This window comes from Oncorhynchus masou, chromosome 24 (genome assembly GCF_036934945.1).
Source record: "Oncorhynchus masou masou isolate Uvic2021 chromosome 24, UVic_Omas_1.1, whole genome shotgun sequence".
NCBI classification, from domain to species: Eukaryota; Metazoa; Chordata; class Actinopteri; order Salmoniformes; family Salmonidae; genus Oncorhynchus; species Oncorhynchus masou.
The window spans coordinates 20572769-20591502 of record NC_088235.1 but is presented as its reverse complement, the minus strand read 5'-3'; the positions used below and the strand labels follow the sequence as shown (position 1 = coordinate 20591502).

At 41.7% G+C, this 18734-nt stretch overlaps 1 protein-coding gene across 1 annotated transcript in view; it reads left to right on the top strand.

Moving 5' to 3' along the window:
• Positions 1 to 440: 440 nt before the first annotated feature.
• The window catches only part of LOC135511885 (adenylosuccinate synthetase isozyme 2-like), a 29680-nt gene continuing 11386 nt past the window's right edge, over positions 441 to 18734 (top strand). The window contains exons 1-4 of the mRNA XM_064933393.1: positions 441 to 687; positions 11415 to 11517; positions 13701 to 13769; positions 13878 to 13928. Of these exons, the coding sequence (XP_064789465.1) occupies positions 496 to 687; positions 11415 to 11517; positions 13701 to 13769; positions 13878 to 13928 (415 nt within the window). The 5' untranslated portion in view covers positions 441 to 495. The remainder of the gene's footprint in view (positions 688 to 11414; positions 11518 to 13700; positions 13770 to 13877; positions 13929 to 18734) is intronic.

Here is an 18734-nt window from a genome sequence, read left to right as displayed (position 1 = left end):
GCGGAGAGAGCACTCTGGCACTCCACAGGGAATTCACAAACACACCATATTATGCAGTCACGTGATGGAGTTTATGGAACGTGAGAAATCATTCTGTATTTGTGCAGATCTGAGACTAATCACATTGTATCGGATATCTACCAAATACAAATAATATAGTGATGGGCATTCAGTTTTTTGGGGAGCCTGATATTTTTTTCTCTGTTCACCTAAAATATACGTTTAATTTGGCTCCCAAACATTATGGCCCCCACATATCCCGGTGTTATGGTGGTAGTACGCTTGTGGCTAGATGGAATACACTTCCATCTCGATGTGTCGAGGACAACGCAGGGCCGGAGCATTAATCCAATCCCCTCACACCCTGGCTGTTGTTGTCGATTAATGGGGCTAGTGGGCGTGTCTGTTTAAAATAAACTGTATTTCAGACCGCGCGCAGGGCTGGTTTGTAACCACTACTACTAAAGCCAGACTGCAGCGAAGAACGAGACGGACATGTCGGAGAGCCGGAGAAAAGATGCTGCGCAAAACGGTGCAGTCCATAGCACTAGTACAGAGCCACACGTGGCCAGACCAAATGTTGGCAACAGGGTGACTGTGGTGCTAGGGGCTCAATGGGGCGACGAGGGCAAAGGGAAAGTTGTGGACCTGCTCGCTCAGGACGCCGATATTGTTTGCAGATGCCAGGTAAATTACAGAGCCACTTTACAGTCTGAATGGGCTAAACGTATGCTAGATAATAAGCTTGCTGAAGGACATGTAATTGTAAATAATGTAGTTAACATTACCTAGCTAGTTATATAACTAAGCTAACAAGTTAGCGAGCCAAGGTTGTGACAGTCAGTGTGTTGCAAAAACAAACTAGCCCCAAAGGCTTAATTGTTGTGCCAGAGATTCTTATCACTCTCTGGTGTTGTGTTTAACTAACGTTAGCTACATCTGTTTTTGTTGTAATTCCAAAACGTATTAACTAGCAAACACTAGCTCGTGAACTTGTGTGTTTGTGCAACTTGCTTTGCTCGTTAGCCGCCTAGGCTAGTGTTGGCTGGTTAGTTAGCAAAATCTGTTTTTGTAATTGGGTGGTTCTCAGGAAACCTTCGGTTTCAAGGATTTCAAATAAGAAATCTAAAAAAATACTTGCATCAACAAATGCACTTTTTATGCATTAATAACAAGGTCTGAAGTGTTTGAGCATTAATTTTTACATTTACTGAAAATGTAACACATTTCTGAACATATTTTCCAAAAAATGTCCTTAAAAATCTACCGCAATGGTCTGAACGTCAAGACCAATAGGAAAGCTAATCCATTAATTTTATTGTATTTTATTAAGTCATGCACAGTTACTTGAAACTCTGAAATAATATGTATTTTTAAATATTTTTGTTGTTGATTTTGACTGATCTCATTACTACAACACCATCTGCAATCTACAACCTAATATTTTTGATATTCCATTGAAACCTGACATGTATTTCAAACTGGTGGCAAGCCTGTATTTAAAAGCAAACCTCTATTTTTACTTTCATAAAAGTATCACCCGTTGTGGTAATTTCAAAAACGTATGTAAAATTGTTGATTTCGTTAATGAGAATAAGTATTTACGACTGAGGTATGGTTAAAAACACAACATTTAATGTAGGAAATAAATTAGATAATATTGGCACAATCATGGATTCAAGTTCAATCAATTTAATTTTGCAGTGCTTCAAAAGTACATTAGCTAAAAGCAAAGAAGCTAAACAAAAACATTAACAGCACATGTCATTGTCACTACACACAGGCCTGTACAGTGTCCCTTGGGGATGATGTTTCCATGACCCCAAGCTGGTGCAGCTTCTTTAAAGTAAAGCCAAACTTTTCATGTGTTTGCAAGCACATGTTTCTCTGTCTGACTCTTCGTTGGCCAATCCAAAATGGCTCAAGTTTAAAGAATTGAGCCTTGGAAAGGTTGTTCCTTGGTTTCTCAGACACATCTTCTGAAGATTTGCCATAGTGTCTGTTAGGGCTCTCTTGTGGAATATCTGTCCCCTTTTCCGACTATCTCTGGATTTCCCATTTATTACAGTGGATACTTCATCTTGATGAAGGAAGTGGCTAACACGTTTGTGCATTAGTCTTCTCTGGCTGTTATTGAGTAATTTTCACTGACTTTGCAGTTTTCTTTTGGACCTCTGCCTTCCATGTTGACAATTACCTGCTTCCTCTTGGCCATCTCAAGTCTTTTCAGTCTTTAGGTTGAACATCTCTTTGGTCCTCTCCAGCAGATTCTCTTCTGTGTAGTGCAACTGACCTCAATTTTGATAGTTTTATTTCTTCTCTTCCTCTTTTTGGGTTATTCCTTTGGGGTAGATGTCTTCATTGGTCCTGGTATCTGTAGAGATGTCTCTTATTTTAGGAGTTGATGGCAGGGCCATTCACTTGCTGAGGTGAGAATGGCTGTTCTCTTGGAGGCTGTGTGTTCTTGACGATTTTGAACAACTTCTTAATTTTGCTTCTTGAACATGTTGAAGTCTATCATCTTCCTCACTTGATGGTGTTATGGCCAAAACAGCTTTTAGTTGTTTCTTTCCTCTGTAATACCTTTGAATTTCCCGCCACTGTTTTTTCTTCATGTTGCTTTGTCAGGTCTTGAGTTTTCTTGATTTTATGGAAAGGAAGCATGACATGAAATGAGCATGTATCAAAACATGGGGAAAATCTTACTGTTATGGAAATGTCATCCTATACTAGACTGAATGACTTACTGTGTGTCTCTGTGTACACATCCTATAGTAGGGACTGAATGATTTACAGACTGTGGAATCCTATAGTATAAACTAAATGGCTTACTGATTGTGTGGTGGATGTGTGCACGCATGTGTAGACTTCCTAACACTGTAGTGTATTGACTCCCTATAGACACTGAGGGCATAGGCTTCCTATAGACTATATATGCTAATTATGCTTGCTATAACCTCCAACCCCTAACCTCTCTCCTTCCATCTGTACTCTTCCAGCAGTTCTGGGTTGGTGTGAACTATATCTAAATTGTTAGCCTAGTCTTCTGTAAAGCTTCTTTGTTTTTTTGTCACTTGCTGAATGACTGTCAGCAATTAAACAGGACATAAAGCAAAATATCAACAGTTAGTAAATATTTAAATTAATAGTAATATTTTAAGTCTGATTACATTTTCATTACCGAAACAGATGTTTTCTCTACCGCAACTGGCCTTAAATTGCAGCGGTAAGTGAGAATGGTGCCGGAGGAGATGGCCGCCGTTTTAGTCTCCTAAGATGGCCGCCGTTTTACAGTCTCCTAACCAACTGTGCTATGTGGGGTTTTTTTTTTGTGATATTTGTAACTTATTTTGTACATAATGTTTCTGCAACCGTACCTTTTGGAAGAAAAGAGCTTCTGGATATCAGGACAGCGATCACTCACCTTGGATTAGACAAAGATTTCTTCTTCAACAACAACAACAAGCAGGACTCACACGATATTCTCTGAACACCCCACAGGGCAGACATCCCAATTATTCGCAAAAGGAAGCGACGAAGAGCCGGATGCCTCGTCCAGACCCGCAGAAGGCAACTAGGAAAGCTGCCGTTACCATCAATATTACTCGCCAACGTGCAATCATTGGACAATAAACTAGATGAGGTAAGGTCACGAATATCCTACGAACGGGACATCAAAAACTGTAATATCCTATGCTTTACGGATTCGTGGCTGAATGACGCCATGGATATTCAGCTAGCGGGATACAGGCTGCACCGGCAGGAGAGAACAGCACACTCCGTTAAGACAAGGGGGGACGGTCTGTGCATATTTGTAAACAGCTGGTGCACGAAATCTGAGAATCTCTAGATTTTGCTTGCTTGAAGTAGAGTATATTGTGATAACTTGCAGGCCACACTCCTTGCCTAGAGTTCTCAGCAATACTGGCGCTTTATTTACCACCACAGGCGGATGCTGGTATAAAGACCACACTCAGTCAGCTGTATAAGGAAATAAGCAAACAGGAAACCACTCACCCAGAGGCGGCGCTCCTAGTGGCCAGAGACTTTAGTGCAGGTAAACTTAAATCAGTTCTACCAAATCTCTATCAACATGTTAAATGTGCAACCAGAGGGAAAAAAATCTAGATCACCTGTACTCCACACAGAGACGTGTACAAAGCTCTCCCTCGCCCTCCATTTGGTAAATCCAACCACAACTCTATCCTCCTGATTCCTGCTTACAAGCAAAAATTAAAGCAGGACGCACCAGTGACTCGGGCTATGAAAAAAGGTCAGATGAAGCAGATGCTAAACTACAGGACTGCTTTGCTATCACAGACTGGGACATGTTCCGGGATTCTAACGATGATATTGAGGAATACACCACCAGTCACTGGCTTTATCAATAAGTACATTGAGGACAGCATCCCCACAGTGACTGTAAGCTAAAGTGTAGAGTTAATTTTAGTTGAAGTGTACCAATGATGAAAGTTACAGGCCTCATCTTTTTAAGTGGGAGAACTTGCACAATTGGTGGCCGACTAAATACTTTTGCCCCACTGTATGCATAGTCACTTTAACCATCTCTACATGTACATACTAACTCAATAAGCCTGTCTAACAGGTGTCTGTACATAGTCTTGCTATTTTTTTCAAATGTCTTTTTACTGTTTTATTTCTTTACTTACCTACACACACACCTTTTTTTTCGCACCATTGGTTAGATCCTTTAAGTTAGCATTTCGCTTTAAGTTCTACACCTGTGGTATTTGGTGCACGTGACAAACTTTGATTTGAATGGTGTTGTGAAGGATGAGGAACCATAGCTTTTTTTGTAGCTTTTTTTTGCTACCAATAGAGAAGACATGACGACTAAGCAAATTTTTACTCAATGTACATAGACATTAATGAAGTATTTTTTTCATTAATTTTAAATCTAACCTTTTTCTAAACGTGGAAAATTACCTGTATCGGTAATGATGATCAATACTGTCGTGTACGCAGTCTGACGAGTATGTTTAACTTTGAACTTCTTATGGTATAGGGGACGCTTGCGTCAGGGAAAATGCAGCGCGGCAAATTCAAATAATGATATAAAATCAAACATTCATTTAATCACACATGTAAGATACTCAATTAAAGCTACACTCGTTGTGAATCCAGCCAACATGTCAGATTTTAAAATGCTTTTTGGCGAAAACATTAAGAAGCTATTATCTGATGATGGCACAATGTCAATAAAGAGCGTAGCATATTTCAAACCTGCAGGTGCTACACAAAGCGCTGAAATAAAATATAAAACATGCATTACCTTTGACGAGCTTCTTTTGTTGGCACTCCAATATGTCCCATAAACATCACAATTGGTCAGTTTTTTTCTATTAATTCCGTCCATATATACCCAAAATGTCAATTTATAAAGCGTGTTTGATCCAGAAAAAAACAGCTTACAAACGCACAACGTCACTACAAAACATTTCAAAAGTTGCCTATAAACTTTGCCAAAATATTTCAAACTACTTTTGTAATACAACTTTAGGTATTTTTAAACCTTAATAATCGATCAAATTGTAGACGGGGCAATCTGTATTCAATACAGCAAGTAAACAAACCATACACTATTGAGAGTTGCGCAAGATGTAAAAAGGTGCAAGGTTGTTCCAGGATGTGCTTCTTCTTTGTTGCACAAATGAATAACCTCAACCAAATTCCAACGACTGACATCCTGTTGAAGTGGTAGGAACTGAAAAAATGGTTCCTATCAAATATCCCTTGGCAAAGACAACTGAGGGAGCAGTCAGATGCAAAAAAAAATAAAAATCTGAACAGTTAGTCCTCGGGTTTTGCCTGCTACATAAGTTCTGTTATACACAGACATGATTCAAACAGTTTTAGAAACTTCAGTGTTTTCTATCCACATCTACTAATAATATGCATATCTTATATTCCTGGCATGAGTAGCAGGAAGTTGAAATTGGGCATGCTATTTATCCAAAAGTGAAAATGCTGCCCCCTATACCTTAAAAGGTTAACTGGAGAAATATAGAGATCTGCTTACCTGGTAAAATATAGAGATCTGCTTACCTGGTAGCCATCTTGAAGGTACTGGCAGTTGTGTGTGTTCATTCAAAATCAGACTATTTAAAATTATCGGTGTGTAAAGTCCTTCAAAAATGTCCAGACACTTAATTTTTTTCAATATTTGTTTTCATTATTATACATGACTATTCAGTTAATTTGTTTTCAAATGACATCTAGTAGAATTATTTTTACCAAAAATAATAAATGCCTATGTTAAAATTACTCTTTGTGCAAGGTAGAGGACACTTATCTTTATTATATTTTGTTATAGTACTAAATTACATGTTTTAGATTTAAAATCATTACTGCCATGGTATTTTAATTGTTTCATGAATGACCCAATTGGTAAACTAACGTTAGTTAAATTGGTGGGGTTAGCTACTCGAGCAACCCAATAGACATTCAGAATTGACAATTTAACTGAATTTAACTGAAGCTGAAAACAAATTGGCTCCCTATGTTAAAAATATGACAATGAGTTTTTGTGCAGTTGCAGTCAACTAGCGCAAAAATACTTCGTTGTCAAAACGATATATCATAAAGAAATCGATATGTAACTAACGACCCCCCCAGCTAGCTACACTGAACACAAATATAAATGTATCATGTGAAGTGCTGGTCCCATGTTTCATGAGTTGAAATAAGAGGTCCCCATAATGTCCCATATGTACAAAAGCTTATTTTTCTCATTCTGTGCACACATTTGTTTACATTCCTGTTAGTGAGCATTACTCTTTTGCCAAGATAATCCATCCACCTGATGGCTGTGGCATATCAAGAAGCAGCATGATCATTACACACGTGTACCCTGTGCTGTGGACAATAAGAGCCCTCTAAAATGTGCTGTTTTGTCACACAACACAATGCCACTGATGTGGGGGTGTATTTCTGTATGTAATGAAGCCCATTTGTGGGGCCTAATTTTATTTAAATTTACTGATTTCCTTAGTTCTTATAACGTAAACAAATATTTACAATTGTTGCATGTTTATATTTTGTTCAGTATATTACACAACCCTAATACCAGAGCCTGGTCTTACCATGTCTTGTTGGTATAATCTGGCATTGCAAGGTGATTCAAACTCCTAGTACTGTTGAAGGTACTGTATATGCGAGCAAGTGCTTTTTGTGTACCTTCTCACTTGCCGTCGAAGTATCAAAAGCATGATGGAATGTCTGAAGACAGCAGTTAATGCATCTGACCAAAGTTTAATCATGTCTATGCAAGTTAAATTTGGCTGTCAATAAAGATACTATATATTGGCAAGCCACCTAGCTAAGCCTATGGGTTGAGTGATTACCACAACCATGGCGTCTACCTTGTGTAGACTGAATTCAGTCTGTTTTCACAGTTTTACTTTGACAAAGTCACATGCTCTGAATTAAACAAGAAATTCTTACTTATGAGCCCTTTCCCAACAATGCAGAGTCAAAGAAAAGAAATGGTAACACAATAAAATCACAATGAGGCTATATAAAAGGAGTACCGGTACGGAGTCAATGTGCAGAGGTACGAGGTAGCTTCAAGAGAATCTGTGCAAAAAACAAAGGGCGTCAATGCTAATAGTCCGGGTAGCCACTTGATGAATGGTTCAAGCAGTTGCCATACCCACCAGGGATGCAGCTGTATAACTTCTAAGGCCCCATGCCAAATCTTTTCAGCTTCCTGAGGGGGAAGAGGCGTTGTCTTGCCCTCTTCACGATGTTGGTGTTTGGATAATGATAGGTCCTTAGTAATGTGGACAAGAAGGAACTTGAAGCTCTCTATTACAACCCCATCGACGTGAATGGTAAACACCTAATGTAGCTGTTATTAGGGCTGCACGACATGGTACCCTTTCCTCCACTGCCATTATGAGCTATTAAACAACCTAAGTTAATTATTTATTCAGGCAGCCCTAGGAAGCTTATGATAGGTATTTGAGCTTTTTTGACTGTTCCGGTACTGCCATTTGTTTCTGCCAAGTACGAAATGTAAAACATAAATCTGTAAAAAAAAATATATATTACTAGTACAAGGGCCGCACCGGTACATATTTTAAACATGTTTATCTATATGCCAACTTTAAGCATCAATGCCTAATTTATGATAACCGTTACAGATAACATAAATAATGAGGCAATTTAGCATACATCACAGATGTGCCATTGTAAGATTAATTTATTGAAACGGTAATATCAACTGGTTAAATTATATCATGGAGCAGGATCTTCAAAAGGGTAGTAACCTCAGCCATGTGGCACTTGCTTGTAGAAGGCTGTGCATTGCATAGCCTTGATTTGTTAAATAAGTCTTGTTTATCTAACTGCACTGTCCAATTTACAGTAGCTATTACAGTGAAAAAATACCATCCTGTTTGAAGAGTGCACAACAAACTTACCATGGCAACTGGTTTGATAAATTCACCTCTGAAGGTGAATTTACTTACTCTTGCTCTGATTTGTCATTCTCAGGGTCCCAGAGATAAAATGTAGCATAGTTTTGGTTGATGAAATACATTTTTATATTCAAATGTAGGAACTGGGTTCTACTTTGTGAACACCCATTACTGTATCTTTTACCAGATCTAATGTTATGTTCCCCTACATTAATTTCACATTTCCACAAACTTCCAGTGTTTAAAAAAAAAAGATTGCCTTTCCATTTGTATCAAGAATATGCATATCCTTGCTTGAAGTTGCTTGAAGGCAGTTGGATTTGGGTATGTCATTTTAGGTGCAAATTGAAAGGGTCCAATCCTTGGAAGTTTTTAAGAACGCCTTCCTAATATTGAGTTGTGACCTTTGGCCCTCCGAATGGCCTCAATTCGTCGGGGCGTGGACTCTACAAGGTGTCGACAGCGTTCCTTACTTGATACACACAGGAAACTGAGTGTGAACTGTGTTGACACAAACCAGTGCGCCTGGCACCTACTACCGTACCCCTTTCAAAGGCACTTAAATGTGTTCTCTTGCCCATTCACCCTCTGAATTGCACACATACACAATCCATGTCTCAAAGGTTAATGAAGGATTTCTAATCCGTCTCCTGTGCTGCATCTACAAGTGATATCGATAGAGGATCATAGACTTACCAGGTGAAAGCTGTCATTGAAAGAGCATGTTTTATGCACGGTGCATGCAGGGAGTACCAAATCAATGTGCAGGGTTGCGGTATTTAAGGTAGAAGGCATGGTAAAGTGGCATCAGGATAGATCATAAGGTAATTGCGGTAGATGCAGTGCATTCAGAAAGTATTCAGACCCATTGCCGTTTTCCACATTTTGTTAGGTTACTGCGATTTCTAAGATTGATTAGAGGAAAACAACTTAATCTACACACAATACCCCATAATGACAAAGCAAAAACAGGTTTTTAGACATTTTTGCAAATTTACTTAAAAAAATAAACATGACATTTACATAATTCAGGCTCTTTACTCAGTACTTTGCTGAAGTGCCTTTTGTAGCAATTACGTACTCGAGTCTTCTTGGGTATGACGCTTCAAGCTTGGCACACCTGTATTTGGGAGTTTCTCCCATACTTCTCTGCAGGTCCTCCCAAGCTTTGTCAGGTTGGATGGGGAGCTGCACAGCTATTTTCAGGTCTCGCCAGAGATGTTCAAGTCCGGTCTCTGGCTGGGCCACTCAAGGATAGTCAGACTTGTCCCGAACGCACTCCTGCATTGTCTTTGCTGTGTGCTTAAGGTCATTGTCCTGTTAGACTGGGGTGGAGGTTCACCTTCTGACGTCCAGAGTGCTCTGGAGCAGGTTTTCATCAAGGACCTCTCAGTACTTTGCTCTGTTCATCTTTGCCTTGATCCTGACTAGTCTCCCAGTCCTGCTGCTGAAAAACAGCCCCACTGCATGATTCTGCCACCACATTGCTTCACTGTAGGGATGGTGCCAGGTTTCCTTCAGATGTGACATTTGGCATTCAGGCCAAAGAGTTCAATCTTGGTTTCATCAGACCAGAGAATCTTCTTTCTCAATGTCAGTCTTTAGGTGCCTTTTTGGCAAACTCCCGAGCGTGATGCCATGAAGCTTCTGTCTGACCACTCTACCGTAAAGGCCTGATTGGTGGTCCTGCAGCGCCTGTGTCCTTTTGGAAGATTCTCCCATCTCCACAGAGGAGCTCTGTCAGATTGACCATCTGGTTCTTGGTCACCTTCCTGACCAATGCCCTTCTCCCCCGATTGCCCAGTTTGACTGGGCGTCCAGCTCTAGGAAGAGTCTTGGTGGTTTCAAACTTCTTCCATTTAAGAATGATGGATGCCACTGTTCTTCAGGACCTTCAATGCTGCAGAAATGTTTTGGTACCCTTCCCCAATCAGTTTAATTTACCACAGGGGTACTCCAAGTTGTAGAAGCATCTCAAGGATTAATGGAAACAGGAAGTGCCTGAGCTCAATTTGAAGTCTCATAGCAAAGGGTCTGATTACTTATGTAAATTAGGTATTTATTTTATTTGTAATACATTTGCAAAATAAATCTACACCCGTTTTTCGCTTGAACTTTTTTTTTGTATTTTACTTTTCCTTGATCTTATCGCTGCAACTTTCCAACTGGCTCGAGAGGCAAGTCATGCTTCCTCAAACATGACCCACCAAACCTTGCTTCTCCCCCCGTATGCCAATGAAACCCTCCCCAACCCGGACGATGCTGGTCCAATTGTGCACCGCCCTATGGGAGTCACGGACTGTTGTGACACATCCTGGGATTGAACCCGGGTCTCTAGTGACGCCTTAAGCAATGCAGTGCCTTGGACTGCTGCGCAAATCGGGAGGTCCGATTTAAGCCATTTTAGGGTAAGGTTGTAACGTAACTGAAATTTTAAAGGGGTCGGAATACGTTCCGAATGCACTGTATGGTCTATTTAGAGGCCAATTGGCTCTAGAATCAATGTAACATGGAAGTATGGCTGTGTGGGAACCCTATAAAGGTGTGTAATAATTTAACCTTTTTTTTTTTTGACAATTCATTCTCGCTGATATGAAAGATACTTTTCTTATGTTTCTGAAACCCTACCGTAAGCGATGCATGTTAACGTTTTGAGCATCGGGGCTCTTAGCATCTTCTGGCCAGGGGAGTTTTATTATCGTCAATGGGCGCTAGGTTGTCAGTGTCTGAATGGGCTCTTCTGATATGTGTCTGAGTTCCAGGGTCGGAGACTAGAGGCCAAACCACATTGTCTGTACTATTATCAAATGGTACAAATATGGGTGAAAGGTTGACGTGCTTCTGCTGTATGTCCAATATTGAGTCGTGAAAAGCAAGGCTATAGCCTTTCACATTGCTTATGGTGGTGTGGTGATTTGTTTCATAATGTTGGATGTCTTGTCTCTCGGACTCTCCCTCTGTCCCTCTCTGCAGGGTGGTAACAATGCAGGACACACGGTGGTGGTGGACTCTGTCGAGTATGACTTCCACCTTCTACCCAGCGGCATTATCAACCCTAAGGTTACTGCTTTCATTGGTGAGTAGAACTCCGCCTCTGGTCCCCTATTTACTGGACTGAGGACTGAACAGGGAAAATGGCTGATTTCACAAGAATTGAGCTATGAAGAAATGCTAATGGTTTACTATGGTCAGTTCTCTAGTCTTTGGTTCATGCAGCTTTCTGTTTATTGAATCTCCTGTGCAGTTTGCATCCACACTTTCATATGCTAGTAGCTAAAATGAATGACTTCTCCCCAATATAGCCAATCTGTATTATATTCTAATGCCACTGTCTGATGCCACACAATGTGATTGACTTGACTGGGAGCCACCTCACAGGCTTACAGAGTGCTACAGATCACATTTTATCTGCAGTAACATTTTGTTAATGGGCTGACTATGTAGTCCAGTGGTCACCAACCGGTCGATCACGATCGGCGTGTCGATAGTCTCAGGCTGTTGGTGTTAGGTGCAGCCAATTCAGCTGCCCTGCGCGCCGGGTAGGCAAACTGTTGCCATGTCATGTCTGAAAGTACAAACTCTGCCTTCCCGGTGGGCCTGGAGAGGAAATCATGTGCACTATGCTTCCGCTGGCCAATCAGATTGCTCAGATGTCTGTGTCTGCAGTAACGTAGCAGGCAATAAAGAAATCCATGACAAAATTGATACTGATATTTCAAAAGGTTTAAAGCCATGAGTAGAGACTGTCAACAAATACAGCAAAGAGCTGCTGTTTTTATGACTGAGTTCATGTTTAAGTTCTTTCTCAGCTCTGTCAACACTTTGTATTCAACACTTTTATAAGCCATAAAATGTTTGTTCTTCCTATTTCCACTCAGCGCTACAACAAGCAGTGCAGCAGTAATGAATGAGTAGGAAATTGTATTGATAGGCTTGCGTTATTAGTGGCGTGGGTCTTTATTTATATTGAGGAATATTTCACTTTCTCTTGTTAGGTTCTAATTTTGTCTAGCTAACTCACGAACGCTAGAGAAGCTTAACCAAGTTTAATCCTTCCCAAAGGGTCGATACAACTGTAACACAGACATGGCTTCCCCCGTGGTCGTATTCATACCATCATTCTTGCTAAGCAGGGAACTAAGTGATATGAGCCTTCAATGGTTTCTCCCCTTCAGTACTGTCACATGCAATTGTTTCCCCTGCACTCAGCCCCTCCCAAACTTCATTAGTTACAAAAGAGACATGAGGGGTGCCATAATGTTCCTATACTTTTCAGTATAACAATGTTCCAAGTTTAACCCTGAATCCAAAACTCTGTTCATGGGCATAACAACATGAATTTGTGCACGAGGCAGAAATAATGTGGTACGACTCGAGTTTCGCCATCAGCTGGAAGACTGTGTCCCTTTTTGGTCAGTGGAGGGAAGGGAGAGCGGAGGGATGTTGAGAGACAGACCCTCAGTCTGCTGCTCTCTCCCTCCGCTGAGACTGACAGATGCAAGCACCATCAGCCCAGTAAAATAAACAGCAGATATTTTAAATGTATGCTCACTCAGCTGTGCCTCACAAGTAATACAACAATGGATCTATTACCAGTGTGATCATATAGGTGACCTCAAATTTTGAAATATATATTTTTTTAATGTTCCGAACAACAATGCATTGGCAGGTAAATTCATGCAAAGCCAGTATGTGGTGATCATGTTTTGGGTCTATAGCGTACTGCACAAACCTCATTGCTGCAGTATTGTTTTTAATTGGGTAATGATGCGTAATTGGGTAATAATTGGGTTATAATGTTAATAAAAAAAATCAGAGCAGTAGGTTTCGGCATGCATATTGACTTAAAGGTTGGTGACCACTGGTCTAGTCTATTTTGGTGACGCGTAACAAAGACGTCCTCTGGCTCTTAACCATGACTTGTCAGCAGTTGAACATATAGAATGTTAACTTGCACACTGTCTATTGCTCTCTCGTTGAACTCTACAGGCAGGCTTTCAGAGGGCAAAAAAGAATCCAGAGCACTGTTTGCCATGAGGAAAAAGTAATCTTGAATAAGACTTTCTATGAGCAGAAAAGGTTGTTATGGCACACTCATTTATTTAATGTGTGGCCTTAATGATTGCTCAGTGGAAGAGCAGACCTGTTTTTTTTGTGTATTTAGCTCTTCATGGGAAAGTACTTTTGTTCACTTCCCTGTTTGGTTACTGATGCATCACTTTCTCCACATCTTCCATGTTGCCTGTGTCTGTTCCGCAGGTAATGGGGTAGTGATCCACCTGCCTGGCCTCTTTGAGGAGGCTGAGAAGAATATGCGCAAAGGCAAAAGTGAGTATGAAGGAGCTATCCTGTTTTAATATTCCCTTTTACTCTGATGCCTGGAAGATTGCCGTATTGCTTAAAGGGGCTACTGTCAGATGTCTTGTGTGTTTTCAGGTCTGGTGGGCTGGGACAAGAGGCTGATCATTTCAGACCGAGCACACATTGGTAAGCACTGCCTCAGGCTTTTCTTTAAGGGCCTTAACATTACAAATTCAGCTGCATTATAAGCTCTATTTATTTAAAAAAATAAAACATGTTTTTGTTAACTAGGCTAGTCAGTTAAGAACAAATTCTTATTTACAATGACTGCCTACCCCAGCCAAACACGGACAATACCGGGCCAATTGTGTGCTGCCCTATGGGACTCTGCCATGATGCAGCCTGGATTTGAACCAGGTACTGCAGTGATTCCTCTTGCACTGAGATGCAAGAGGGCCGCATTCGGTCTTCAACGACATTTGGAGGACTGGACTGAATGTGTTATTTCATTGCTGTCCATCCATTCCATGCCATCATTTTGGGAATGTTCTATGCTCCCTGACTGTCTAGCTTTCATTTCAGTGATTTATTAGCTAGATATAGTCAATAAACTGTATGAATGTGGGTCCATTTCTCCGCAGTTTATTTGGTTTTAGTCATTTTAAAGTATCTTGAGTTTGTTCCACTTGCTGGCCTGGATTGGATCCCCTCACAATGTTTGACACCCCTGCTCTATACTCTACTATATAGAACGTTACAGGACTACAGTTCATGGAAATAATGAGTCGGCTTTATCTCTTTTCCGTCAATGTTTTTATTTTCATCATAAATGCATTCCAATTGTCACATTTTGAAAAGCAGAGCTTATCATATTTTATCCCATAGGGGATGCCACACAATTGGCCCAGCGCCGTCCGGGTTTGGCCGGGGTAGGCCGTCATTGTAAATAAGTATTTGTTCTTATCTGGCTTGCCTAGTTACTTAAAAACATTTTTTTAAATCTAAAGTTGGGCTCTTAGTTAGTGAATACCACTGCCAGGGTCTGTGCAAAGCTGCTGCCCAGAAGAGATCCAAAAATGCTGTGTGACTTGGAGGCTTTCATGGAGAACATGTTTCTGTTATTTGGGGGAGGGGGGTGAAGGTGGCCAATTGATTAGCTTAGCTGTTTAAGGAACCTTTTGTATTTTGTACATAGAGTACATTTACATCTGAGTCATTTAGCAGATTCTTTTTTATTTTATTTCACCTTTATTTAACCAGGTAGGCTAGTTGAGAACAAGTTCTCATTTACAACTGCGACCTGGCCAAGATAAAGCATAGCAGTGTGAACAGACAACACAGAGTTACACATGGCGTAAACAATTAACAAGTCAATAACACAGTAGAAAAAAAGGGGAGTCTATATACAATGTGTGCAAAAGGCATGAGGAGGTAGGCGAATAATTACAATATTGCAGATTAACACTGGATTGATAAATGATCATGTACAGGTAGAGATATTGGTGTGCAAAAGAGCAGAAAAGTAAATAAATAAAAACTGTGGGGATGAGGTAGGTGAAAATGGGTGGGCTATTTACCAATAGATTATGTACAGCTGCAGCGATCGGTTAGTTGCTCAGATAGCTGATGTTTGAAGTTGGTGAGGGAGATAAAGGTCTCCAACTTCAGCCATTTTTGCAATTCGTTCCAGTCACAGGCAGCAGAGTACTGGAACGAAAGGTGGCCGAATGAGGTGTTGGCTTTAGGGATGATTAGTGAGATACACCTGCTGGAGCGCGTGCTACGGATGGGTGTTGCCATCGTGACCAGTGAACTGAGATAAGGCGGAGCTTTACCTAGCATGGCCTTGTAGACGACCTGGAGCCAGTGGGTCTTGCGACGAATATGTAGCGAGGGCCAGCCGACTAGAGCATACAAGTCGCAGTGGTGGGTAGTATAAGGTGCTTTAGTGACAAAACGGATGGCACTGTGATAAACTGCATCCAGTTTGCTGAGAAGAGTGTTGGAAGCAATTTTGTAGATGACATCGCCGAAGTCGAGGATTGGTAGGATAGTCAGTTTTACTAGGGTAAGCTTGGCAGCGTGAGTGAAGGAGGCTTTGTTACGGAATAGAAAGCCGACTCTTGATTTGATTTTCGATTGGAGATGTTTGATATGGGTCTGGAAGGAGAGTTTGCAGTCTAGCCAGACACCTAGGTACTTATAGGTGTCCACATATTCAAGGTCGGAACCATCCAGTGTGGTGATGCTAGTCGGGCATGCGGGTGCAGGCAGCGATCGGTTGAAAAGCATGCATTTGGGTTTTACTAGCGTTTAAGAGCAGTTGGAGGCCACGGAAGGAGTGTTGTATGGCATTGAAGCTCGTTTGGAGGTTAGATAGCACAGTGTCCAATGACGGGCCGAAAGTATATAGAATGGTGTCGTCTGCGTAGAGGTGGATCAGGGAATCGCCCGCAGCAAGAGCAACATCATTGATATATACAGAGAAAAGAGTCGGCCCGAGAATTGAACCCTGTGGCACCCCCATAGAGACTGCCAGAGGACCGGACAGCATGCCCTTTGATTTGACACACTGAACTCTGTCTGCAAAGTAATTGGTGAACCAGGCAAGGCAGTCATCCGAGGCTACTGAGTCTGCCGATAAGAATATGGTGGTTGACAGAGTCGAAAGCCTTGGCAAGGTCGATGAAGACGGCTGCACAGTACTGTCTTTTATCGTTGGCGGTTATGATGTCGTTTAGTACCTTGAGTGTGGCTGAGGTGCACCCGTGACCGGCTCGGAAACCAGATTGCATAGCGGAGAAGGTACGGTGGGATTCGAGATGGTCAGTGACCTGTTTGTTGACTTGGCTTTCGAAGACCTTAGATAGGCGAGGCAGAATGGATATAGGTCTGTAACAGTTTGGGTCCAGGGTGTCACCCCCTTTGAAGAGGGGGATGACTGCGGCAGCTTTCCAATCCTTGAGGATCTCAGACGATATGAGAGGTTGAACAGGCTGGTAATAGGGGTTGCGACAATGGCGGCGGATAGTTTCAGAAATAGAGGGTCCAGATTGTCAAGCCCAGCTGATTTATACGGGTCCAGGTTTTGCAGCTCTTTCAGAACATCTGCTATCTGGATTTGGGTAAAGGAGAACCTGGAGAGGCTTGGGCGAGGAGCTGCGGGGGGGCCGGAGCTGTTGGTCGAGGTTGGAGTAGCCAGGCGGAAGGCATGGCCAGCCGTTGAGAAATGCTTGTTGAAGTTTTCAATAATCATGGATTTGTCGGTGGTGACCGTGTTCCCTAGCCTCAGTGCAGTGGGCAGCTGGGAGGAGGTGCTCTTGTTCTCCATGGACTTCAGTGTCCCAGAACTTTTTGGAGTTGGAGCTACAGGATGCAAACTTCTGCCTGAAGAAGCTGGCCTTAGCTTTCCTGACTGACTGCGTGTAATGGTTCCTGACTTCCCTGAACAGTTGCATATCGCGGGGACTGTTCGATGCTATTGCAGTCCGCCACAGGATGTTTTTGTGCTGGTCGAGGGTAGTCAGGTCTGGAGTGAACCACGGGCTGTATCTGTTCTTAGTTCTGCATTTTTTGAACGGAGCATGCTTATCTAAGATGGTGAGGAAGTTACTTTTAAAGAATGACCAGGCATCCTCAACTGACGGGATGAGGTCAATGTCCTTCCAGGGTACCCGGGCCAGGTCGATTAGAAAGGCCTGCTCACAGAAGTGTTTTAGGGAGCGTTTGACAGTGATTAGGGGTGGTCGTTTGACTGCGGCACCGTAGCGGATACAGGCAATGAGGCAGTGGTCGCTGAGATCCTGATTGAAGACAACGGAGGTGTATTTGGAGGGCCAGTTGGTCAGGATGACGTCTGAGGGTGCCCTTGCTTACAGAGTTAGGGTTGTACCTGGTGGGTTCCTTGATGATTTGTGTGAGATGGAGGGCATCTAGCTTAGATTGTAGGACTGCCGGGGTGTTAACTTCTTGAAACTCCCCATCCCGGATCCGGGATCGTGACTAAAGCCTCAGGCTCATTAGCATAACGCGACGTTAACGATTTCTGAAAATCGCAAATAAAATGAAAATAATGCGCCTGCTCTCAAGCTTAGCCTTTTCTTAACAACACTGTCATCTCATACTTTCAAAATATGCTTTTGAACCATAGCAATTGACTAATTTGTGTAAGAGTATGCTAAGCTAGCTTAGCATTTTGAGTAGCATTTAGCACGCAACATTTTCACAAAAACCAGATAACCAAATAAATAAAATCATTTACCTTTGAAGAGCTTCGGTTGTTTTCAATGAGGAGACTCTCAGTTACATACCAAATGCGCAGTTTTTCCTGAAAGCGTCTGTGTGTAGGCGAAATCGTTCCGTTTTGTACATCACATTTGGCTACCGAAACGAACTGAAAATTCAGTCACCTACAACGTCAAACTTTTTCCGAATTAACTCCATAATATCGACCGAAACATGGCAAACGTTGTTTGGACTCAATCCTCAAGGTGTTTTTTCACATATCTCTTCATTGATATATCGTTCGTGGAAGCCTGCATTCTTCTCTGAATTCTGTGGAAAAATACTTGCAGCTGACTTTTGCACACCAATTTCGGCGCAGGACACCGGGCGGACACCTGGTAAATGTGGTCTCTTATGGTCAATCTTCCAATGATATGCCTACAAATACGTCACAATGCTGCAGACACCTTGGGGAAACGACAGAAAGGGCAGACTTACTCCTCTCGCATTCACAGCCATATAAGGAGACAATGGAAAACAGAGCCTCAAAAATCCTGCTCATTTCCTGGATGCCGTCTCATCTTGGTTTTGCCTGAAGCTCACGTTCTAGGGCACGCACAGAAAATATCTTTGCAGTTCTGGAAACGTCAGTGTTTTCTTTCCAAAGCTACCAATTATATGCATAGTCGAGCATATTTTTGTGACAAAATATCTTGTCTAAAACGGGAACGTTTTTCATCCAAAAATGAAATTGCGCCCCTAGAGTTT